This window comes from Phoenix dactylifera, chromosome 8, assembly GCF_051530095.1.
Source record: "Phoenix dactylifera cultivar Ajwa chromosome 8, Ajwa_hap1_PhDact_Kaust_v1.1, whole genome shotgun sequence".
Lineage (NCBI taxonomy): Eukaryota > Viridiplantae > Streptophyta > Magnoliopsida > Arecales > Arecaceae > Phoenix > Phoenix dactylifera.
Window position 1 is genome coordinate 24515995 of NC_143197.1, and position 26604 is coordinate 24542598.

A 26604-nucleotide genomic window follows, 5' to 3' on the forward strand; every position below is an offset into this window, starting at 1 on the left:
AAATCACTTTGACTGATTACTATAATAAGATGATGCATCTCATAACAATACAATCCCGAAGAATTATACTATTTTCAAAATCAAAATGAAAAATTGACCTATTAAATTTTATTAGTTTTATTTTGCTCTTCAAAGGAGTAGATTAAATGACGAAGTCCATCCCAACTTGCAGGAGTCAGCTATTTTGTCTCAATCATCCATAACAAAAAGAAAGTTTATCATGTTTTTGAACATCAACAAAGTCTTTCTTACGTGTTAATTAAAGTCAACTAATACCAAATAACAATATTCGTATTGTTTCTAACTCAATGAAGTACAATCAGTACTTGGACTCTGGCCATTGACAAGCTTGCATGTCACAGATGGCTTTCTGTTGATCTCGTAGTACTCACACTAAAAAATTTTCCAAACAAGATTAAACTGAATTTTCCGTATCCTATCTACCTAGATCAAATCATCCCATGGAATAAGATCTTCGAATGAACAATTGGATTCATCTGAGAAGAAAGTTTGCAGGACTGTATATGACACAACCACCATCCTCAATCCAAAATCAGAACAGTTTCGATTAAGTACACTGGTTTTTCTCTTTATATATAAGATTTAAAAGGTGAAAAAATACGTGTGTGATTACAAAAAAAATAAATAAATTGAATCATGTTATAGATTGTCTCTTCCGCTTCAAGTTGATGGATGTCTTCCTCGAGAGTACGTACCGATGAGCTCGAAATAAACGCTTTCGAAATCGAGCCAACTCCACCATCACATTCTGCCCATCCAAATATACCTCCTTGGTCACCTGCCACCCCTTGGCATTCATACTCTCTGGGTCTTGCAGCACTGGATCGCCCTTTCCATACTCCCTATACAATGAGCTCTCCCTCGGCAGGATCTTATACGGAAGATATCGCAGCCCCATCTTCTTCGCCGGCTCGCCGTAGTATGTCTCCGCCGCCCAGTCGGTCCCCAGCGGCACTATTTGGATGAACACCGATCCTGGCCTCATGAACAAGAAGTGCGTCATCGCCGCCCCATGGACTCCCACCATGGCGTCGCACGAATTCAGCGTTTGATAAATCTTAGCAAGCTCGGTGGTGCGTTCAGGTCTCAATACCTTCACCTCGAAACCGACCCCTTCGGCCAGTTTCACCAATTCCCTCTCGTTCTCGATCGCTCTCGATCCATTTCGCGACACAACTACCAGCTTTGGCTTCTCTTTTGCCGAAGGAACATTCCGTTCTGTCGCTGGTTTGAGCGACGGCGCGCTCGTCTGCTCTTCCGCCCTCACAATTGTTCTGATTCGAGGTGTGTAGGCCTCGTCGAGCAGCTGGCGGAAATCGATTATGGTCTTGTTGTTTTCCATTCTATCGGAATCCACCGTGAGCTCATCATGGATGCGGAGTCCGACGATGACTTCCGGGAAGCAGTGGGTTCTCCGATCGTTGGAGTAGTCGATGGGAGGATGGTCGGAGAGCCGAGAGACTACATCGCCGTGCTTGGTCATCCACCAGTCGTGGTACTCGAGCATGACGAAGACCACCTGCCGGTTGAAGTGCTGGGAGGTGATGTAGAGAGGGATGATGCCATCATTGAACTCATGGTAGACGTTGCCGGTGTACCCACCGGTGGAGAAGACAACGGCGGGAACGTCATGGCGGACATCGCAGCGGTGGTTCTCCAAGTCGTCGGCGCAGGCGGTTCGTAGGCGGAGCTCATCGATGGTGTCCATGATGCTGGTCTCCCACTTCCTCGTATAAGGCCTGATCTTTTCCTCCATGGAAGGGGCGGCGGCGGAGCTATTGCCGAAGAGGAGGATGGAGTTGGAGGGCGAATGAGTCCGAACGTCGCCTCGCATGAAGCAAACGTCGGTCCGAAAGGCGGTGCGATCGCAGCAGATGGTGTTGTTGGCAATCGAAGAACAGGGGACCGGTCCCCTGTTCTCTTCTTCCCTTCTCGCTTGGAGTACCGGCTCATATTCCGTCCCTAAAGAATCTGTGCGACAAGAGAGAAAGACATGGAGGTTAAAGACGAGCTGACAAAGGGAATAAAGTCAAGGGAGAGGGACAGGGAGAGGGAGGGGGAGCTTACAGAAGAGGAGTCGAGGCCCGAAGAAGCAGCTGCAGGAAAGGAGGGAGAAGAGGAAGAGGACACGGAGGGCGGCAAGCTTCGACTTCCTGAGATTAAAGTAGTCGTGGTACATGAACGAAGGGAAGTGGTGAGACTCCATGAAATCTGGCTGCTGCTGCTGCTGCTGCGCTTCGCCTTTTCTTAGCTGCTGGAAATAGCTGCGGTGGTGGTGCACCATCATGTATTTGTTCGACCTTCGAAGAAGAGAAGATGGCGAAGGGAGTAATGGTGGAAGAAGAAGGGAGGAGAGTATGCTTGGAGCGTTGGTGGTTTGGTTTTAGACTTCTTGTTTGGGTGATGAGGGGGTTTCAATGGAGTAGAAGAGGAGGAAGGGAAAGAGAGATGGAAACAAACCCGCGTCTGGGTTGGTATCAGGAAGAAAGTAGGGGGTGGCGTGGGCGACTGGAAACGGTCAGGGATAGATGGGATTATGTATGGGGTGCAAGGCTAGAATAAGAAAGCCGCGGATAAGGTAGGCGGTGACGCCGAAGGTGTGTATTGGGCGGGCGTCGTCCTTGTTTGGCTGAGTCATTGACAGCAGCTGGTGGGGAGAACGGTTGATTTGTCAAGGGGAAAAGAAAGGCATCCAGAAACCCAGAACGCAGAGAGAAAAGGGCTCTCCGCGTGGAGAAGTATTTCTGTGGACCACGGAGATGGGAACCGCCGAGCTAACTCAGCGAAGCACGTGGATTGTGACGTGACCCAAAGCCCTGGCCAGAGTTGGCGGCTAGTGCCAGCCGTCGGGAACCTCAACTAGCCGTTGAATCGTATGGATGAAGGCAGTGGAAAGTTCCTATTTTTATATCCAGGTTCTATTTCTTACGGGCTGAAGCGGTTTGGTAAAGTAGGAATAAATACCCAGATAAGTTCAAGAAAAGTGGAGTTGAGTAGAAAATGATTATGAGTTTAGATCCGGCTCGATCCAGGCTAGAACTAGAGAGGTTTCGTTCTAAAACTATTCCGCATTCATGTATTATGGAACAACAAGTGAAAGTTATATTCTTTTTATTATTATTATTTAAGAAAATTTATTGGAGATGATTGAGTGGATTCTACAGGAGGGGGTCAAGGTTGTTCAACCATCCGCTTTTAGAGGATGTTCGGGGATGGGACGACTACTATAGAAGTGTGATGTCTTATAGGTTATGCATATGTTCCGAAAGACGAAAAGAACTGCTGATTGGATCGCCTCCTTTGCCGCTAATTATTCTGAAAAGATTTTCTGAACCCGCTTTGTATCTGATTCTCCACCTCCGTTGAGTATTTTGTCCCTTGACTCTAAAGGTAGTGCTATATAGTAATGTGATGTCTTACATGTTGTGCATGTGTTCCAAAAGACGAACAAAACTGCTGACTGGATTGCCTTCTTTGCCGCTCATCATTCTGAAAAGATTTTCTGAACCCGCTTTGTATCTGTTTCTCCACCTCCGTTGAATATTTTGTCCCTTGACTTTGAAGGTAGTGCTATATAGTAGTGTGATGTCTTATAGGTTGTGCATGTGTTCCGAAAGACGAACAGAACTGCTGACTGGATCGCCTTCTTTGCCGCTCATCATTCTGAAAAGATTTTCTGAACCCGCTTTGTATCTGTTTCTCCACCTCCGTTGAGTATTTTGTCCCTTGACTATGAAAGTAGTGCTATAAAGTAGTGTGATGTCTTACAAGTTGTGCATGTGTTCCGAAAGACGAACAGAACTGCTGACTGGATCGCCTTCTTTGCCGCTCATCATTCTGAAAAGATTTTCTGAACCCGCTTTGTATCTGTTTCTCCACCTCTGTTGAGTATTTTGTCCCTTGACTCTGAAGGTAGTGCTATATAGTAGTGTGATGTCTTATAGGTTGTGCATGTATTCCGAAAGACGAACAGAACTGCTGACTGATCGCCTTATTTGCCGCTCATCATTCTGAAAAGATTTTTTGAACCTGCTTTGTATCTGTTTCTCCACTTCTGTTGAGTATTTTGTCCCTTGACTCTGAAGGTAGTGCTATATAGTAGTGTGATGTGTTACAGGTTGTGCATGTGTTCCGAAAGACGAACAGAACTGCTGACTGGATCGCTTTCTTTGTCGCTAATAATTCTGAAAAGATTTTTTGAACCCGCTTTGTATCTGTCTCTCCACCTCCATTGAGTATTTTGTCCTTTGACTCTGAAGGTAGTGCTATATAGTAGTGTGATGTGTTACAGGTTGTGCATGTGTTCCGAAAGACGAACAGAACTGCTGACTGGATCGCCTTCTTTGCCGCTCATCATTCTGAAAAGATTTTCTGAACCCGCTTTGTATCTATTTCTCCACCTCCGTTGAGTATTTTGTTCCTTGACTCTGAAGGTAGTGCTATATAGTAGTGTGATGTCTTACAGGTTGTGCATGTGTTCCAAAAGACGAACAGAACTGTTGATTGGATCGCCTTATTTGCCGCTCATCATTTTGAAAAGATTTTTCGAACCTGCTTTGTATATGTTTCTCCACCTCCGTTGAGTATTTTGTCCCTTGACTATGAAAGTAGTGCTATAAAGTAGTGTGATGTCTTACAAGTTGTGCATGTGTTCCAAAAGACGAACAGAACTGCTGATTGGATCGCCTTATTTGCCGCTCATCATTTTGAAAAGATTTTTCGAACCTGCTTTGTATATGTTTCTCCACCTCCGTTGAGTATTTTGTTCCTTGACTCTGAAGGTAGTGCTATATAGTAGTGTGATGTCTTACAGGTTGTACATGTGTTCCGAAAGACGAACAGAACTGCTGACTGGATCGTCTTCTTTGCCGCTCATAATTCTGAAAAAATTTTCTGAACCCGCTTTGTATCTGTTTCTCCACCTCCGTTGAGTGTTTTGTCCGTTGACTCTGAAGGTAGTGCTATATAGTAGTGTGATGTCTTACAGGTTGTGCATGTGTTCTGAAAGACGAACAAAATTGCTGACTGGATCGCCTTCTCTGCCGCTCATAATTCTGAAAAGATTTTCTGAACCCACTTTGTATCTGTCTCTCCACCTCCGTTGAGTATTTTGTCCCTTAACTCTGAAGGTAGTGCTATATAGTAGTGTGATGTGTTACAGGCTGTGCATGTGTTCCGAAAGACGAACAGAACTGCTGACTGGATCGTCTTCTTTGCCGCTCATCATTCTGAAAAGATTTTCTGAACCCGCTTTGTATCTGTTTCTCCACCTCCGTTGAGTATTTTGTCCCTTGACTCTGAAGGTAGTGCTATATAGTAGTGTGATGTGTTACAGGTTGTGCATGTGTTCTGAAAGACGAACAGAACTGCTGACTGGATCGCTTTCTTTGTCGCTCATAATTCTGAAAAGATTTTCTGAACCCGCTTTGTATCTGTCTCTCCACCTCCATTGAGTATTTTGTCCCTTGACTCTGAAGATAGTGCTATATAGTAGTGTGATGTGTTACAGGTTGTGCATGTGTTCCGAAAGACGAACAGAACTGCTGACTGGATCGCCTTCTTTGCCGCTCATCATTCTGAAAAGATTTTCTGAACCCGCTTTGTATCTATTTCTCCACCTCCGTTGAGTATTTTGTTCCTTGACTCTGAAGGTAGTGCTATATAGTAGTGTGATGTCTTACAGGTTGTGCATGTGTTCCGAAAGACGAACAGAACTGCTGACTGGATCACCTTCTTTGCCGCTCATCATTCTGAAAAGATTTTCTGAACCCGCTTTGTATCTGTTTTTTCACCTCCGTTAAGTGTTTTGTCTCGACTCTGAAAGTAGTGCTCATGCAAAACTAGTGTGAACTGTCAGTGTAAAAAAAAATTATATTTGCTTAAAAAAAATAAGGACTTTTTGTCGTGGAATCATGTTCTCTTTCTTTCTTTCTTTATGAAGTATGGGCAAATTAAAGAAGTTAGTCGTAGGGATGTTTCCGTCAGGAACAAGCAAAAGATACAAAGGAAAGAGTGAGATGAAGAGGCGTGACTATTACAAATTCAACTTTTTAATATTTTGGAACCAAATGCAGTAATGGGATATGAAAAGATTTTGAAGGCCAATTCACGGCACTTTTTTGGTTTATCAATGGATGCCTCGGATTCCTTGGGGTGCACCCCTTGATCAGGTGCTCCACATGGTGAGATCCCTTGGGGAGCACCCTACTACATTAGGAGATGAGAATTAGGACCTTTTCTCCTCGGTCAAGAAAACACCTTCGAAGGAACGGCCTTTTAGGAATTTCAGTTATTTTAGACTCTCAAAACAAGCTTTTTTAAATAATACACGATACGGCGAATTGGCCTCTACATCGGACGTATCAACATAATAGCAGAATCACACCGAATATAGAATCCAGTACTAAAATAGTGTACCTCAATTCTTATAACCTTATCTATTCCATTTATAGCACATATCTTAAATAATATGCATTAATATGGAATTTTAGACCATCCAGAATAAACTTAGTGGAATCTTCGTCCTGAGCCCTCTTCATAATTCCATGAGCAAAATACTATTCTATGCATTGACATTAGAACATCTAGAGACGCGGGAACTATGAAATTTTTCATGCGAAGACCTTCTACAGTATATACTTTGCCATTAAGTCTTCAATGAGCTCTTTTTTGAACTTTGAACTCAAAAAAAAAAGGGAGAATTTTAAGCATTTTTTAAGGAGATGTCTGACGAAACGTGTCATTAAAACCAAAAAAGCTTTTTAAGCTTTTCAGTATCAGATGATCGTGGCAGGTGTTTCATATTATTGTTCTTCTTTCCATAGAGGATCCTCCACAACCCAAGTTGTAGGGATCTCCTACAACCGGGGTTGTGCAGCATTTGCACTTCCGTCCTCCCTTCTCATATTACAGGTCATTCAACCTCCTTTTCACGATGCGCAACTTGGCATCTATTGCTCCTAATGTTTACAAGCCAACAGCATTTTTGCCTCAATTTTTGATATCTCGATTTTTGAAGTAGAATTGGGTGCGGTCTGGGCAAGCATCATCTATGCTAGGCGGGTTCTGAGGGCTAACAGTATTGCAGCTGAGGGTGACTCAGTCGCAGTTGTTGGTTGGATCAAGTGTCAGGTTAGGACGGTAGATTCTCACCGTCTCTTGTATAACATTTGAAAGAGCTCAAGAAAGTTCACTTTATTTGCAGCCAGACACACCTACCAAGAGACAAATAGAGTAGCGGATTAAATTTTTTGCTATGTAGTGAAGCACTCGAAAGACTTTTTGTAAACTACTATGTCAGCCATCTCGATCGCACTCCTTACTGTTTTATTTTTTAATTTTTTTTAGATGTATTTATATTAAGCATAAATGATCCATCCGTCTTATTAATGTGTGTAGTTTTGATCTTTCCATGCTTTTACCACTGTGATTGTCACCTTCAAGCGTCACATCTGGAGAAGATTTTGATCGTCGACGTGCTGTAGAGAACGACGAAAACCGAATAAAAAAAAAAAGATAAGAGAGAAGCTTTGCGTCAAGGGCATGTCTACAGTGATTCTTTGGAATATCTTCTCTAAAGAAGAGGTGGAATAGATGATTCCAGACATAGTAGCTAGCATCAATGTCACAATCTGAAAGGCATTTCATGCACAAATGATAAACAAGCACTAAAAAGTAGCATTTATCTTTGTGACACCAGGCAGCTGCAGCATCTTTCTGGCTTCTAAGTGAAATCAGATGAAGGACTTGAAAAAGGATTTCTACTTTTAATATTGCTCCAGAAAGCAACAGGTTCAGACCATCTAGTTGATAAAAATTCAATCAAACTAGGTGTTTTGTCAGCTCAATCTTGATCGACACAAGAATGCAAGCATTATTGGATGAACTAGAAGGGGCATGTCGGTATCATAATGCAAGAGTGAATTTTTCAAGCGTAATAGTTTTCACTTCGAGGCGTTTAATCCGTTTTTTTTAATATTGATTTATCTAAATTGAGTTCAACAAATCGAATTCAAGGAACAGACTCCCCTTTTGCAATAGATGTATATATATTATACCTTTGTCCATTGTTTAGATAGATAAATACAAGGCGTGGTATCTAGTGTAAATGTAATAATTAAAAATAGTTTTGAGGTGATGCTTCTAGTTTCCTTGGAAAGTATAGTCAATAACAATTATGATCAGAAATATATTATGATATTTGTTTTTAAGAGAATTGAGCAAAGAATGCATGATGCTATCTGAAGTGTAAAGTTGTATGTTAAACAAAATATTCTGAAACTGATTAAAAGATCATCAGCATGTTTGCTTTATGTAGTAAGTAGTAACCCTAATTATATTTTAATCTTAGAGTTGAAATACATGATATTCTATATAATTAATATTAAAAAAATTACAAGGACAACCCAAGCCTATCCTAGAGACACTGCTTCGACTTTAAAAAGTTTCAAACAGATTCTTCAAGTTTCCAAACTATTCTAAATTGAACCTCCAGCTCTCCGACCAGTACACAACGTTAGCTTGCTGTTACATATGACCAAAATATCCCCGCTCGCTTTAGAACGCGGATAAATAAAGTGGTTTGGAGTGCTTTGAGATTTATGTGACAAGTGATCTTTAACTATGAGCCATATACCCAAGGTGCTTTGAGATTTATGCAGTGCATGAATGAAGAGGTCAGAGTACTTTGAGATTTGCACAATAGGTGATCCAAAAAATTTATTGATCCTACGAGTGTTTGACCAAACCAAGCAAGTTGGTTGATATTAGAAAACAGCAAGATCAATCAGAAAAAGCCTTTTTGTTTTCATCTGCTTGAAACTATACCAAAGAATAACTATCTCAAGTGTTCTACAATACATTCTTTTCTTTTTGTTTTTTTCAGAAAAGGAAGAGCTTGAGCTCCGCATGACTTCATTAAGCTTATGAACTTATAAAAGTGACAGTATTCTAAAATAGAGTGGCTCGCAAAGATTGCATTATAGTTTTAGCAAAAAAAAAAGGATTGCATTATAGTAGGTAGCATGTTAAATTCAGCAAAATACTTCTCGGGTGCTACTCTTCTCTCGGTCTGGTGAAAGAATAGTCCTTTCTTGATGCATTCTTGTCGAGGATGATCCAATTGTTCCTCTCCACCAATATATTCTATGGAACAACAATGACTACTAAAGCTTTGACCTATAAGTATAGCAAATTATATCCTACACCGTATGTACCAATGTGGCTATGTATGGTGCCAATCAGACCGTTTCATTCCCATAGGCCAATCACCAAGATGAATATATGATGAATGGAGACTACAAAAATGAGATGACCTTGTTGGCGTGGTGCATGACCGCATGGTGTGTGCGGTTTGGAATATAATTTCTTCGGAAGTATCCTCCGAAACCATATGGAAAAGGTAGAAGCCTCCACCTTTGAAACCATCTAGAAAAGGGCTCCACTTGGTCATTGGGACCCTAGGTTGGGGACCGTTGAGAAGGAAAACCCCGCGACAAGCATACAAAGGTTGCACAGCATGCGGATTGAGACATTAAAAGCTGCGTCGAGAGTTCGCATGAATTTGGAGACATCGGCAAGAGCATGGGCTAGCCGTTGAATCGTTTTCATGAAGGGAAGGGAGAGTTTTAATGTTATTTTTAAAGGATGTGGAACGTCTTTTTAGAGTTATGCCATGGCTTCCGGTTTACAGGTTCAAGTCTCGGATTCATTCTGTATACCGTAATTAAACAACAGTTGTGGTGATCCACATTAATGAGGTGCACCTAATAAGACCGACATTGAGGAACGTGGCAATCATCAAGGATTTTTTTTTTTATGCTAAAGCAGGTATTTCATTCATTTTGTATGCGAATACACCCAATAAAGTCAGAAAACAAAAGATCGCGAAGTGCTCGAGGCAACTCTCTCTCTCCGGCCCACATAGTACTTTCGGAATGACTGGCCACGTAGGCAGCCACCCAATTCATATTTCCGTTAGCCTCTCTAAATACATGCTTGGCCTCGAAGGCTCTTCCATCCCATACCATTACCCAGATGTCTCGAAACAAGGGGTGATCCAAGCCAGCACCCCTCGGACCTCCCTAGATCCAGCTGATCATAGTGGCCAAATCCTCCTTTAGGATGATTGAGCTAGCATGTAACACTTGTTGTGCATGTTGAAGGCCCATCTAGACAGCCCTCAACTCCGTATTAGAGACCGAAATGTTGAATAACGAACAGCCGCCTACTGCCACCACCCAACCATCAAGTTTCTGAATAGCAAAATAAATTAAGAAGTCAGTCTTTTTAGTTAATATAAAAGATGGTAACATATTTTTGTCATCAGCAAAAAGGATAACTCCTTATTAGTTGATATTCGTCGCTATGAAGCAACATGCGCTTCTTTCATTTCTAACATCGTAGGAGTTTAAGAGGTTGGTGTGATCAAACGATGGTTGGGTGAATCATTAAGTACCAGACAAGTGCAATGATACCAAGTCAATGAAATAGCGAACAGCCTTTACTCATTTTTTTTGAAAAAAATGTAGTGAATAGAAAGGAAATGAATAGAAGGGTTGCTTTTCTCACCTACTCAAGTTTTCCTCGAGGTCAGAATCCAGCTTTCTACGCTATTTAGAAAAGTAAAAGACTTTGAATGATTCATTATTTTGGACAAATATTTGAATGAAACTTTTTCCTTTTTAATCTTTTAAATGTGGGTGTGGTAGGTCTTTGAGTTATAAACATGGCCACCCTCACATCACAGGCCAAATCTTTCTGCTTTGGCTGCGTCACCCTTTTTTTTTTTTTTTTTTCTTCTGTAATTTAAACGTTTTAACTTGGCATCACGGTTAGGACCCTTTTGGTTGTAATTTATGGAAGCATTCTGGGCGTGCTCGTCCTTTCCTATGTCCAAATTAATAAATTCTAACCACTTGATCAGCACCTTTAAGTGCATCCAGAGGAGTTATTGATTGTTTGTGTCATGTTGAAGACATATTCTTTAGAGAAATATATAAACATTACCTGAAAAAAAATGATAATGGAGTGAAGTCTTATGTCAAACGAACAACAGCTTCCTCAAGTGATGACCTTAAAATGCCGCAGGCACAGAAGAACAAAGAGGGGCATCCATTACATCATTTATTAAAATAAGACATATACATAGATCATGGTTGCTATCAGCATCAGCATCACAACCTAGAAATTTTGTTTATTTATATATTGAACAAAGCATTCAAGCAGTAATGTTTATAATGGTGACACCTAAACCATCTTTTGACTTTGCTTCATCAATTTTGATGAAAGGCTAATAGAAATTCGACTTCTATATCAATCTAGATAATGCCGTCACAATAAGTTCTCAATCATATTAGGTGCGTTGTCAATTTAGCTTACAATGACCAAAGAATATCAGCAATATTTTTTGAACCTGAAGGGTTTGAAACGTATTCACCATCTCCATTGGTCTTTAAGCAACTAATTTTTAATTTAAAGAGATTTTCAACCAAATTTTATAATTGACAAAATTTCTCAAACACTTTTGACTTTTCTCTAACAAAATAAATCTAGGTATATCTAAAAAAATCATCAATAAAGATAACTGTATACTTCAAATGCATGAGTGTGGAAGCATAATTGTTTTCTTGACCTATGCATTTAGTCCATATGTTTTCAGTAGTTGCAAAGTATTTTATTACATCGGTCCATTTTTTCAATTTCAAGAAATTGAAAAAATGAATCCATTTCACTCTCATAATGCATGCATTTCCATTATGTCTCTCAATTATTTAGAGAGACTATTCTTGAAAAGAAAAGAATTCTAAGACAAGCACAAAGGAGCTTTTCCAAAAGAATAAAAAAGCCTATATACAAATTAGTTGTAAATTGTGGACTAGTCCACTTCTCATATGGAAGCACCCATTCTCTCTGAAAAAGAGTGGATTAAGAGTTATCATCCTTTGGTAGATATTTAAGCTTACAGTGCAATATTTTAAAAGAGCATTAAACACCTTATCTATCATAACTCTCAAGATTGTCAAGCTGGGGCTCTTATGATTCCTCAAATTAGAAAATGGTAAAACAATACAAAAATCTCACACAAGAAAGTTACACAACTGACATGTAGCGAATTTGAGAACAAAGTTTGTTGTATGATGACTAAGCTTACAAGAATGAACACATATAGAGATCTAGATTTGGAAAAGACTGAGCTTGCAAAAAAAAAAAAATTACAATTGGCTTTTGATTGTAGAATGGTCAGGCTTGATATGGGACACCTGTAGATTGGTACGGGAGTTGACCTCCTGCCAGATAGCATAAGTATATCGAAAGGCGAATAGTGCAACAGATTGGGTTGCCTCTTATGTTGCCTGATATTTCGAAAAAGTTATTTGGACAAGCTTAGCTTGCATCCCATGCCCATTGTATTGTTTACTTTCACTTAATCTGGTAGATTGTACTCACGTTAGAGTTATATAAAATGAAATGCCGATTTAACCAAAAAAAAAAACAGTATTCTATTTGCTCTCTCAATGATTATCTGTATTGTGTTATATAATAGTTGTCAGTTGGAACTCTCATTGAAAGAGTATATCACAGCATGACATTTCCATCATGGTAGCACTACTCTTCTCTAGTATATAGAAGCCTTTCTTTATTTCTTTTCCTTCATTCATGGTTTTCAAGCTTGGCCAAGCTGTTACTTTGTATCAGAATTAGCTGATCAGCAATATGGCATAGATAAAAAGAACTTAAACTCCTATTCTCTCTATTGATATAAAGTGATATATCCATGATATACTAGCCAAAATGATATCAAGGGTTGGAAGTTTTGCAAAATATAAAAATAAAACTATTTTTGTTATTTGCAACTTTAATATAATTTTTTAGCACACTCAACTATGCTCTTGCTCCAGTGATCAAAATAAAAACTGTACAATTGATATTAAAATCATCCAAATGATGTTTAAAACTCTCTCTCACACACACATATATACACACACACACATATAATATATATATATATATATATATATATATATATATATATATATATATATATATATATATATATATATATATATATATATATATATATATATATATATATATATATAAAATTTATAAAACTAATAATCAGAGCTTCTAGAGGAGCTTTTTACCAATTTGTGCAAACTTTTTTTATGGAATTTTGCAAGTTTGTGGGATGGTCAAGCTAGCATTGTAGAGGCTTGACATTTCTGTCATAGTGAAACAGAGATACACATTTTCATAACAAAGTTTATACTAATTCTAAAAATTAAGTTAACTATATAGTTCAATATAAAAACTGCATGAGTTTTAAACTTGTTTTTGAAAGTTCTAAAAATAAGTTGCAATGCTTTTGATCCATGGATCTAGAGCAAAAGCTCATGCTACTTATAGGGTCAAGGGCATTTTCATCTATCAAACAAGTCCCATCTTGCAAAAGGAAAATAGGGTGTATCAAAATTGCAAATAGCAAAACCTTTTTTCCGCATTAAATTCCTTAATGGCTTTTACATTACTATAACTTCATATTAATGCTAAAATCCATAATCAATGTTACCTGCACTTTGTCTTGGTCTATGAATATTAATTATCATGACATCTGGATGCTTTTAAGCTTTCTTCAGCCTTCGGCATCGTCATAGAACAATTTATGATTCATCTTGCTATGGAATGCTGATTGAGGTGGCCAAAATTTTAGCTTTTAAAACTTTGCATTTTGTGGACCACCACATCCATTAAGTACTCCCATATTGTATTTGCGCATTCTAAGTACCAAGTTCTAGTTAAAATTACATTGCCAAGATGATATTGAATGCTCAAATACAAAAGAATGGATGTCTATTTGGATTTTGAGCTTTTGGCTCTTGATGCAAATCAAAAGAATAGGCTCCCAAGATACTTGAAGGTTGCTAGGGATATATTGCGCGCTTAAGAAGAAACAAATTCAAACACTAATGATTTGGCAACATTGATTGATGCTTAGATATTCCGATGTATATGATGTATTCTTGAAGGATTCGACATCTTTGACATAATATCTTGCCACAATGGGACAATGCTAGTGAGCTATTTGATATTTCAGTGAAAATGCCCATTAGCCTTACTTCTTCCAAAAGAAAAGAGGAAAAAAAGCTTGAGGTTGGATGCTAAAGACTCATGGATTAGTTATCTTCGGATCATGAAATGACCATGTAACATTATTTAGATTCAATGGCAAAAATTTATACATTGAAGATGGAATCCATGGCTGCAAATCGAACACCAAAATCTACTACTATAGATGTTAGGCTATTGGCCAACTGAACAACTGGTTTTGATCATTGAGAGGCTGAAGAAATGAAAGCTATACTAAAAGAAAAAAGAAAAAAAAGAGGACATTTTCTCTATCACACTTGTTGTAGATTTGAACAATGACAAACAAATGGATAAAGGACAAATTTTAAAATAATCGATATAAATCGTGCTGAAGAGATCTCTCTCTCTTTTCTTTTCTTTTTTTTTTTTTTTTTTTTGTGCAGACGTCTACCGTCACCCGCTTTCTTAATTTTTTTTGATGATATATCAAAGGTAGAGCTGGTGCTGGGCCTGGGAGTCGAGCGGGGACTTCTTTACGACGAAGGAGAATGGAGAGGATGTCGACAAGATTCCGATCCATCAAAAATCCCCACCCACCTTCTTCCCCGGCCGATAAAAGGAAGGAAGAGACCGCTTCCTCTTCCTCCTCCCCTGCTCTTCCTCAAAAGCAGAACGGAGGAACAAAAGATCCCGAGACGAAACGAGCATCCGCGTGGTCCGTCTATTTGATCGTTTCTTCTCGACTGCCCAAGACCTATGTGGGGGTCACCACCAATATCATTCGCCGGTAATCCAATTCCCCTCATTCCCTCGTCTTTTCTTTCTTTCTCCGTGCTGATTTGTGATCTTGACGCAGATTATTTGACAATTGACCGTTATACTTTAGTTCTTCTGATTCAGAGAAATCGATTTCTTAGAAATAACACCATGAGTTGTAGAATTATATGTATCGTTTTGATGATTTGATTCGGAGATTTTTTTTTTTTTTTTTGAATTAGCATCATGATTGTAGCTTAAATGTGACTCAACTTTTACCGCCACGGTTGTAGAAAAAAGGATTTTACAGTGCATAGATTACAAATAATGAAGGATCGAAATTCCTTGAAGCGAAAAAACATAGTTTGTATACCCATGGGAAGGTGAATGGCCTTATGGAAGCTTATCTTAGGAAGAGACAGTCTTTGTGAAAGTTATCCTAATCCCATCTTGCAATTCAATGCTCTGTAATGTTTGATTCCTAGAGGCTTGGATATTCTCTGTTAAGATCTGTATGAACATGTTTTTAAGGATATTCTACAGCTACCTCAGTCCTATGTTTCGTGTTTTTTTTTGTTCTTTTCTTTCTGAGAATATTGATGAGAGTGCTGCAAATCATTTGATAAAAATGATTTTCAAAATGATGTAATAAGTATCCATGCCAAACATTTGGGGGAACACCTACTGAGGTTTGAGTAGAGGACCTCCTCCTAATGGATGCAACAATCGGGTTACAGTGTTACATGGACATGGACACATGACCAGATCTGAAAATATGTCCAATTGTTTGACTCGGCATGAGGGGACAAGAGTAAAACATTATCTAAGGATGAACTTGCATTTATAATTTACAAACTCAATTAAGATCTCCAACTAACCAAATGGCAGTTAACGAGTTGTAGAAAGCCACATGTTTGGAAGAGGAATGTTACCTAGATAATGAAACAAACCACCCATGACATGATTTAGTTGATCGTGTATGATCTTAAAATTGGAAAAAAAAGTTTATCACTACAATGAGCATCAGGGAAAAATAGTTAAGATTTGCTTTTACTAGGGAATCTAATAAAATAAGCAGAGATGAAAATTAGATATAGAAGTGGATATCTCTTCTTGAGTTGTAGCCTAATAAGTTGCCATGTGATGAATTATAGATGTCTTTAAATGCTATTTTGGTTGGGATGATCTCATACGCCTTTTATAGGTTTTATTAGTTCAGGCTTTTACTTGTTGGTCTTGGCAGTTGGCTCACTATATAACTTCTTAGCTTTTACTAGATGGGCCTGCCTAATTGGGTATTTGATTTGGCTTTGCTACTTGCACTTGCTTGTTTGATCCAAACACCAAAGTTAATTGAATTTGATTGTTTAATTTATCTGCTTTAATTTGGATGCGATTATGATTATGGGAATGAGAAATTAAAAAAGACCTGCAATAATTCAAGTATTGAGTAATGGTACCAATGGACAGCCAGTATGGCAGCAAATAACAAAGGGAATGAACTGTATGCTTTTATACAGTCAATACAATTTTGGAATTGAAATTTTCTACAAATAAGAAGATAGAAGCATGCCCAGTAGACCTAGAAGGCTAAACTTGATCTTGTTCCATGAAATCATAAAAAGCCTTGTGAAAATGGCCTAGAAGGCACTTAGATGATCAACTAGGGACTCTTTCATTTCTTGAAAGAATGTCATATATAATTTCTGAAGGACAAGATTCTAAATGTTGGCTATTCTTAATTAATTAGTAAATTCTTGTATATTGATTGAGAATTGACATTGAACTTGCTCTAAAGGACTGGTTGCGCTAGAAACAGGAACACGAGTAATGAGAATCTAGAAGATATGGATGTTAACCAGCTGCTATGAAGGCCTAAATGGACTGGTTGTGGGCTGATTGATGAGTCGGCACTTAATTAGCTATAGGGTCGGCTGGATAATGGTTAGCAGGCTGCATCTGGCAACTTAGTTAGTAGCTGTATTAATCTGCAATCATGTAAAAAAAAGAAGAAGAAGAAAAGAAAATCTTAAAGGAAGTTGAACGTAAGAATTGAGACTACTCAAACCTTTAATAAGAACTACAAGAAATACTTAATAGTTTAAGTTAAAACTCATTTTCTCAGATGTAAGGTATTAGTCAAATATCTGACCCACACATTTATTAGATGTATTGCTTGTTGAAGTTCAAGTCTCTGTCTGCACCGCAGTCATCAGATTCTCAATGCCATAAGATATAATTTGCATACACATTTTCTTTTAACATTGTTCTTAGATGAGAATTTGACGTCATTAGTTCAGTTATTGAATATAGATGTTCATATACAACACAGTGCTTTTTCTTGAACTTTCATTCTTCAATCTAAATGAAAATTTGATGTTCCTGTAGTTTGAAACAACATAATGGTGAATTAAGGGGTGGGGCAAAAGCATCTTCTTCAGGAAGGCCTTGGGTTCTTGCATGTATCATCCAAGGATTTAAGGACCAAAGTGAAGGTAACTGATTGTGCTTTCCCTGCTTTTCTTTTGTCTTCTATGAATGATCTATCATTTCTTTCTTAAAGATAGGAAGTATTGGAAAATCATTACTCCAGATTTTAGTTAGGTAGATATTATGGTCTTATCAAGGAAAGATGTTGTTTATTTGTTGAGATGGATGTATGGTGATACAAGAAAAAATAGAATAAGAAATGCAGCCATCCATAAAAAGGTAGGTGTAGCACCAATTGAGGACAACTTGAGCGATGGACGATTTAGATTGTTTTTATATGTACAATATAGGTCGACGGATGCACAATACGAAGAAGTGATTTGATGCATGTAAAAGAAATGAAGAGGGGCAAAGGTAGACTGAAAATCATATAGGATGAAGTAGTAAGCAGGGACTTGATATCTCAACATCTTACAAAAAAATCCCTAAAGTGAGCAGAATGGAGGAAAATGATTCATGTAGCTAAAGGCACTAGTTTGGGATTAATGCTTAGTAGAGTAAATTTTATGGATTTTTTGATGCATGGCAAGGCAGAAATTCCTATTCTTTTCTATAATCTGCATTGCAATTGCATTGGTGCTAGAGAATGTATCATAGAAAGCATGTCACCATTTGTAATTCACTATGACTGTTTTTTTCACTGCTATTTGCCATAGAAGCAGATCCCTGTGGTTGATATGAACATATATGATTCTTAGACTTGTCTACCATTGGGTTTTGGGCCAAATATTAACCAAATATGCATGGCAACATTGAACCGGTGGTTTCCAAAGTCATAACATGGCCGTTTAAAGTAGTTATGGATGCTCTGCTGCATGTGATAAACTAACAAATTATTCAGTAAGTTGAATATAATAACCAGTGAATGGACCAAATATAATAGAAGAAGCAGGTGTATTTAGGAGATCCTAGAGGAATAATGAAATAATGGGCACAAGTTCAAACTGCATCCATGCAAGATCCTAGGGTGACAAGTTGATTGTTTCTTCTGGAATAATATAAAAACTAGTCTTTTAAGAGTCAAAAATCAGATGCCACAATTGATAAAGCCTTTGAGAATGCTGAATGCCTCAACATGCCAGCAAGTGTTTCAACTTTCAACTGTTTTATTAACAACTGGAAAGGGATGGTGGCTCTTATAAGGTAAGGTGTTCCTAATTGGTTGTCGAATTTGACCGTAACCATTGAATAATTACCCGCAAGTTGATGTCATTCAGTCATTCTAATGAGGTACCTATCATTTCTAGCTGCTTTATATGTTTGAGTTTCAATATGAGTTGCTTAAATTTTCTTGTTTTGCTTCTGCTGTTATATTTGGATGGTAGAAATTGCTAGCATGATTATTTTAAATTATATTTTTTTTTAAAGTTACACCAATAAACTAGTAAAAACTAGTTATGTGTGATCCAGCTAAAAATCTAAGTGTAAGGTGCTTTGGGGCATCTTCACTGTATTTTTTTGAGTCTGATGTGAGTGGTTCAGTTCCCAAGATGAGCTAAAGTAGATGTCGAGCATGTTATCCATATACTTGAACCTACAATCAAACACCAACCTCAATTTGGATGCATAACCTACACATAAAAAACAATAAGACTCCAAATCGTAACAGTGTTATCAAATAGCAACAACCTCATGATGTAAGAATATTAAGCAACGGCTTTATGCTCAATATTATTATAATATGAAATCTCCCAAGACCCAACCAAGAAAGGCTAGCCTAAAGGTTATAAATTATGGTCCTTTGCCCTGCTTAAGTACCCAAGACTTCCCCAGCATACAACCGATGTGGGACCAAATATACGCCTACATGGGTCCTCACATATTAGATGCATTCAGCATGAATAAACTTGAAAAAGGAAAAGGGATGTCAAAACTTTATATGTTCATTGAGGATAAGGTGCTCATAACTGAAGCATATATAGTTCTTTCAGTCCCATTTAAACGAAAATAGGGGGCTCAAGAACAAACCATTTGATCCTGCAATTAAGTACTGTTAGTTGAAGGAAAAAATGAGGATGCGTATTCTTTGTTTCTGTTAACTTTTCCAGGTAATGAATTATCTGTATATCTGCTCTCTTTTAGGAAGAAAGCTGATTCTGTGACAGAATAATTGATAGGTTTCCTCTTCACTTCCCCTTGCTTTTCTTAATTTCTACGCCTTACTTTTGTTGCTGCTTAACCTTATGCTATTTATTAGCATTTGTTTTGTGCTTTATCATTTTCCCATCAAAGATTGCTCACTGGTTCTGTCTTCGTTTTCATCTATATTTAGCTTGTGTATTTGAATCAAAATGGAAGGGCATTTCACGAAAAATGCCACGGAAAAAGAAGGAAGGCTGTGCCTTAAATTCATTGTTGGAACACCGTGAAGCAGCTTTGAACAGACTACGAGCATCATTTGATTGCAGCTTCTTACAAGTCGAATGGCAATCTATCTCATCTTGATTTACTGCTGCACTGAGCAATACATGGAATTTTTCTGGAAAGAATTTGTTAATATTTATTTAATAGAGTACCTGGGAGAGTCTCAATTTGCTCCATTTGCATTGGGAACGGAAATGGCACTAAGATGCAAAAAGGAGTCCAAAAAAGAAATGTGCAACTCTTAAATTATTTTTTGCGAGAGAGAATATGTAATTGTATCAACAAAGATTTCTTCAACTGAGCTAAAATTTTATGCGCTACAATTGTGTCATTGTGGAGGATCCTTGTTGATTTCTGTTAATTGTGCTTGCCTAATTGTTTTATATGAGGGGCCTTCTTGATTTCCCAGTCTTTGCTAGAACTGAGAGAATGCATTAGCTAATAGCTTGGTGGAACAATTTAAAGGATTGCTGTCCATTATGTATTTGAGAACTTGAATTTCTTCTTATATGCGTCCCTTCATCTAATAAAGCAAGTTGCTTTGGAACATCTTTACTGAAAACAAAGCTGCAACATGGAGGTCATGTCAAGATTGTTGCCAACAACAGCAAACAAGGTCATCAGGAATAAAATTTACGTGGGCATTACCCGGAAATATTTTTTCATTTCTTCTTCCATAACCAAAAGGTAAATACTTCAGCTTTCATTTTTAAATGCAAAAAGGTTTTCTGACTTTAGTCATTTGATATATATCTTGATTAAAATCTGCGACAACCTTATGAAACGAAACTACTGCAGAAACCTAGTGCATGGCCTGACTTAGTCCACAAATAAATTGTTGATGCACGCCATATTAAGTTCCACAGAAACCTTATGAAACCAAACTAAGCCTTGCAGAAACCTAGTGCATGGCCTGACTTAGTCCACAAATAAATTGTTAGGTGCATGGCATATTAAGTTCTACCCCAAAAAAAATGCATTATCTAGTTATCCTTTGTTTAACTATGCAGTATTCTATGATCTCGGTGCTTATGGTGTTCCTTGTATGATGTTTTAAGCTTGATGCATCTGCATGACTCTTTGATTATAAATGCATCTTTTATGGATCATCCAAACTTAAGGGTCTTATAAATTCTACAGTGTCTTCATTAGTTACATGATCAACGTAAATTTTCTGGAATGAAGATTGCTCTTCCACTCCTGTAAGTTACATGAGATATTTGATATTTCATGCATTGATTGCAGTTAGAAGAATGATCTTCTTATGCTGGACATGGGAAAGGCTAGTTGTACCAGTTAGTTGGAACACCATAAGGGAAAGATTTTGTATACAGCAGGACCAGTAATGGAGTCACAGTTTTGGGACAGACATCCTTAGTCAAAATTAATTTTAGATTGAGGTCCATATTTAAGCTCAAAGCAAGGATGGTATGTTATTTGGCATGAAATCTCGAGAATGTATACAAATGAACGTAAATATTTTGCAGAACATGTTTTCATTTTTTTTCCTTTTCTTTTATTTTTTTCCCAGAGTGCAGAAAAGTTGGAGTTCAAGTAGACTGAGCAATGTCAGAATGTTAGTACTCTATATTGTGGGAGGCTAATCATTGATGTTTTAAGAGTGAGGCTTTGCTAGTTCATCTTGCCCAAGAGGTACTTTGCTTTCTCTTTATATCATTTTCACATGGCTACCCATATTTGTTGGGTGTCAAATTCTTTAAATTATTCTTGTTCATTAATTTGACCTTCTATTGCTTATAAAGTGTCAAAATCATCGAGGAAGATTTACCATGGTGGCCTGGTCACAATTTTTTTCCTTTTGACCACAAGAAACCTGGATTATGTCAAATGGTAGAAGGATAGCATTCTATAAGAAGCTCAATAATATGAGTTTGCAAGAGCCTTTTGTTCTCTGGCAGATACTGGCATGAGAAAGATAAAGAAAAAAATTGTCATTGCCATCAAACTATTGCACTGGATTTTCAAATATTTAGTATTTCCAGAATTTACTTACAACAAAGATATCCTCAAAAATTATGATTGGGGAACCAGGTATAAACTTCTATTCAACACTTTGTCTAAGGCATTCTATTAAACTCCTCTCTTCCCTGAGTCTTCTTAGTGCACTGCAATGAATTTGTCGAATTCTCTCCCTAGAAAGGTTTAATAATCTCCCAATCTCATCACATGATCGAGCTGTCTCACCATTTAATCCATAGTGCAACCTTATGATGTATTGTTCCCTTCCATTCAGTATCTTGAGAAGCTTCCCCATGTTTTGTAACATCTCTTGTCGATTGACTATAACTTCTGGTCTTATTTCATCTGGCCCTGGGATGATATCCTGCTTTCAGCCCAATTAAGAAAGTTAGAATCCAATTTGTAAAAATTTCTTGCTTTTACAATGCATGAATGCAACAAAATGTTAAGCAAATATGACCTTTAGAGTCAATCCTTGTTTGTTCACAGGTTGATCAACAGAGATCGGATGTCTGCTTCTCTCACTTATAATTCGTACACTAGAGACACCTATGCCGGCGAAGTCTGCAATTTCATCATAAGTGGGGTTTCTCCCTAACTGCCTTCTTAACAAAGACTTAGATTCCATAATCTTGTTCATTGCCTCACACAAATTCCCCTGCACAAATGCTAATACTGCATTAAGCAATATTTTACTTGCGTGAATCACAAAGATAGCAGCACAGAGGCATGGAACACAGTACTATAAGGTAATTTATGAAAAAGGTGATAATTACACCAAACGAAGCCCATCAAAAACTCAATTAGCCATTTCAGTTCTGTAGAAAACTTACTTACAAGTTGAACCCACTAGTGACCCAACTACAAAACCCGACTAGTAAAAGATAACAACTTAAAGAACCTACATATAGGCTGTAAGTCATGCTAAGTAAAATATATCAAATGGGGCTGCTTTATAGATCATTGCGTGGTCACCTTATTAGCCTACAACAAGAAAAGAGCTCCATTTCTATACCTAAAAATCATGCACCTTCATTTTATTAGTTTCAATCATAAAATCAAAGGTCTCTTATTCCCTGATGCTTATTATAGGAGTAGAACTTCCCAAATTTGAAGTCCAAATGTCCTTTTTTTCTTTTCTTGTTTTTGAGAGAGAGAGGGAGAGAGAGACTTGGTTAAATCATACCATGATTGTCTTGTCTCCTCTTTCAAACATGTTGAGTGCGTTACTAAATCACTACTTGGTTTCTTGAAGAGTTGGAGTACTTGATTGTACTAGTAAACTATCAAAGTAAGATCATCCTCTCATAAGATTCTAAATTTGAGGCACGAATAAATGCAAGTCTGATCCCAACCATAAACCACATAGGTTCAGTCAAATTGATTAGCAGATTTTCTTTAAGAGTGGAAGTTCATCCCCTAATTGATATTGGAGGATGCCTCCAAGGCTCCAAAGTTTATACTTTTCATATTGCAGTTCCTTTTAATCCAATCTGAAAGATTCAGCGCCATCTAATGTTCTAGAATATACCCGTGGTTGAATAGATCCAGCAGCTAGAGCAATAGAGAGTACATCTCACCTAATTTTGCTGGTTGTACTTTGTGTTAGTTTCAACATATTTCACTATTGTTTTCATTATTATGCCATTTACTTGTAAGTTGTTATTAGAAGTATGCCAGTTTTCTCATTTTAAATAGGCCATTGGGTGGTATCATATGAGCAATCATGGTCATATTCAATAACAATAACAAAAGGCATTGGTAAGGCCCACCAGCCACCACCCTTGTGCCAGGTTGGTTATAAAACTGACTTAAGAATTGCCAAGAGTCTGAGGTCGGCACTTGATATGGCAGCTTGTAAACAGGGATTAAAAGAGGTATTCTTAAGTAGCTCCTTTTTTGAATGATACAGATAAATTTTTAAGTCGGTAACTATTGAATTACCAGAATCATTAAAATTATTTTTCTGTTAAATATTTTCTTCCATCAAATATATATTAGAATTCAATAGCTTGGAGTTGGGCCAGGAGGACCAACTCCAAAGCCATCCAGATACAATTCATCACCTCCGCATACAATTTATCACCTGAGACTTCGAGCAACCCCCACCCACTTTTCCCAAAAAATTAAAAAAAGAGAGAGAAAATCAGGCTTATCTTGCATTGGCAATTTGGAGATAGACCAACCTTGGTAACAAAACCATAACTTTGTTTCCTTCAGTTCTTACGTTTCTTATTTTTGCAAATTGTTAAGGTACCAAAAGAAAAATATTGTTATAATTACATACCGGCATTCTCACCATCCTTGATTTGTTCGCTATAGCTTTGAGAATTGCTTGCCTGATCCACCAGTAAGCATATGTTGAAAGTTTATATCCTTTCTTGGAGTCAAATCTCCGTGCACCTCGAAGAAGTCCTATGCATCCTTCCTGAAATAGCTCTCCATAATCATATGAATAAAATAACAGTATAAGGTATGTCCAGACTTTTCTTTTATCTACGGTGAAATGCCCTAACCGTCATGAGTCTTGTCATTTAAGCAAGGAAAAGACTTTCAAAGATTTCTTTGAAAATGCTTTCCCCCCAGACGTTAGTTCTCTAACCTTTCCAAGATTTGACATTAGTTAGACAAGGACTTTGAATGGTTTATGTAAGACGAGGTTTTAGATTAGGTTATCAGGTTTCTTCTATTCTTGCTTTTCTCATGACGGCTATTTCGCATTGGAGTGTTATATGTTACTCTTTAGTGAAAGGGATACTAGCTCCGTGATCTAGGATTTGTTCCAACCTTTTCACAATGTAAATATTACATTGATAATTCATTTCAGAACTGTTTGCTTGTCTAAGTTGTGGTATAATTCTGGCTATGATTATGGTTATGATTATGATGGGTTCCAAATTCTCATTTGTTAGACATACCGACATCAATACTAATTAATCTCCATGATCTGACAATTTTCAGGACAGGGAATACTCTTTAGCAATCAGATATGCCACCTCTCTGTCCAGCAACTGTCAGACAAAGTTTGAGGTCTTGGTCAGCTTTGTAGACGCTGGGACCATCAGACCCAGAACGTGTTCCCCTACCTGAGATTTTTAAGAGAAGCATGGGGTTCAACCTGGATGAGGTCCTGGAGGCCCAGTCCTTTGCCTTGATACGGAGTTGCAATGGAGACAACTAGCCGCTTATAGCTGAGGGTGATCCTCTCTCTACACTCCCTGGCCTTCAGCAATGTCCTTTCACTGTTTCTCCTCTTCATGCTAGCAGAAATGGCAGCACATCCTGAGTCCAGAGGACTGCAGTCTCTGATCTGCTTGCCTGCAGTCTCTAGCATGGCCTCTTGCTGTACATTTTAAAGAAAATATGTTAATCAGTTAATTCACATTAAGTACACATTTTGATAAATAGGGCGGTATCTCATTTTTTTGATGGTCTGGTAACAAATGATGTGTTTATTTCAGAATTTAGTGGTTATATCTTGGGTCCTCAAATTTTTCGATAAATTAGCAATTGTCTCTCTACACTTGTGACTGGTTGACTTTCTCTGTCCATGTTAAAAGGCTGCTAGATTAAACATTGACAATGCTAAGGCCTAAGAAACTCTAACTAGGGACTCCTGATTAAAGTTTTAAGTACTCCAGAAAATGATACCTTGAGATAGTGAGAGAACTCAGCCTCTTCCCTTGGTGTAAGATATCTCGATCGCTCTGACCTGGATGAGCATCCTTCCATCAAGTACCTGCTGGAATACTCATCAGCTTCATCATCGTCATTGATTGATAACTTTCGGTTCTTTCTTCTCTTCCTTCTCCGCCTCCTCCATGCAGCCATGGCATTTTTCTTGAAAGCCCCTTCATACTGTTCTAGTTCCATTTGCTGCTTCTCGTGGTTAGCCTGCATCGATGACGTGATCTCACCGAGTGCTAGAGCCAAAGACATGGCATCCCTGGCAGCCTGGAGCGCAGAATTTGCAAGCTTCACTGCTTCAGTTATGGCAGCAATTGTTGGAGGCTCCTCAGACACTGAATGGGAACCATTTCCGATGGTGGAAGAATAAAGTGAGGGTGAGGAGACTGGGATTTGAGCTGAGGGCTTTGGAAGCACAGCATGGGGTGGAGGGAGCGCAGTGTTCAAGGAGCATGCACGTACAACCATCGGGTGCGAAGGTGGTATGGACTGGGTAGAATGTGAGGCTCGTCCAGAACACTATCCTTCCTCCCCTCTCCATAGCTAAGATATTTTGTGACTTGCGATGGAGGACCGTTTGTTTCTTTGTGGAATAAGATAAGGCAATTGAGCTGAGAATTTAAAGCCCACCTTTTTTTGCCTTTTCTTTTCCCTATTTTGTAGGACGAAGCTGTCATCAATCCTGCCACATCAACTGAAACCTCCAAAATTCTCTACGAGTCCAAGAGATACAGGTTATGGTAAAAATTATTCTTATTAAAAGGCACAAAAAAAAAACTCAAGACTATGAAAACTAATAACCATTAAGTTCCTATGATGTTGGATTCCCAGTCTTGTAACTGTTGCTCGTAATACACAGCAAGAGATCTATAGTTTGAGCAAGTACCCTGATCAAGGCTTGTTACATGGCCAGTACGACAGATCCGAAACCAATCCTATTAGATTGTAAACCATCTGTCTTCAGCTTTAAATAAACAATAAAAAGAATAAAAACTGAGAACCCACTTACGGGATACCCCCGCCCCTTTTTTTTTTGATATGTCAGAGCTACAACCAGCGAGGAACAAAGCTGAGCGCTAGGCACAGATCCCAGTATGCAATGACATGCTCATTCGTACTTGTTAAGGTCACGCTTTGGATGCAGTCACATCTGAAGTGGACTCACTGTGGAAAACATGCATATGGTTTCCTGCACCCTTGGTATATAGATGTAGTTCA

General features: G+C 38.2%; 3 protein-coding genes across 4 annotated transcripts; 1 reads left to right on the plus strand and 2 right to left on the minus strand.

The window, feature by feature from the left end:
• Nucleotides 1–562: 562 nt before the first annotated feature.
• LOC103719214 (xylan glycosyltransferase MUCI21-like) lies at nucleotides 563–2570 on the minus strand. Its single transcript, XM_008808340.6, has 2 exons — nucleotides 2089–2570; nucleotides 563–1992 (listed from the first exon to the last, which is right to left on the minus strand). The coding sequence occupies exons 1-2, from the start codon at nucleotides 2306–2308 to the stop codon at nucleotides 656–658; spliced, it is 1557 nt and encodes a 518-aa protein (XP_008806562.3). The 5' UTR covers nucleotides 2309–2570; the 3' UTR covers nucleotides 563–655.
• Nucleotides 2571–14570: 12000 nt separating this feature from the next.
• Nucleotides 14571–25173, plus strand: LOC103719215 (Excinuclease ABC, C subunit, N-terminal). Of its 2 annotated transcripts, XM_039124711.2 has the most exons (6): nucleotides 14571–14896; nucleotides 17254–17360; nucleotides 19628–20406; nucleotides 20965–21147; nucleotides 21251–21372; nucleotides 24661–25173. In XM_039124711.2, the coding sequence occupies exons 1-3, from the start codon at nucleotides 14658–14660 to the stop codon at nucleotides 19798–19800; spliced, it is 519 nt and encodes a 172-aa protein (XP_038980639.1). In that variant the 5' UTR covers nucleotides 14571–14657; the 3' UTR covers nucleotides 19801–20406; nucleotides 20965–21147; nucleotides 21251–21372; nucleotides 24661–25173. The 2 variants fall into 2 exon arrangements, with proteins under 2 accessions (XP_038980639.1, XP_038980638.1); XM_039124710.2 differs by having other exon boundaries at nucleotides 19628–21147.
• Nucleotides 21650–26451, minus strand: SIG4 (sigma factor 4). Its single transcript, XM_008808369.5, has 5 exons — nucleotides 25351–26451; nucleotides 24818–25042; nucleotides 23987–24127; nucleotides 22160–22357; nucleotides 21650–22063 (listed from the first exon to the last, which is right to left on the minus strand). Exons 1-5 carry the CDS (start codon nucleotides 25852–25854, stop codon nucleotides 21782–21784), a joined length of 1350 nt encoding a protein of 449 aa, XP_008806591.1. The 5' UTR covers nucleotides 25855–26451; the 3' UTR covers nucleotides 21650–21781.
• Nucleotides 26452–26604: the final 153 nt, after the last annotated feature.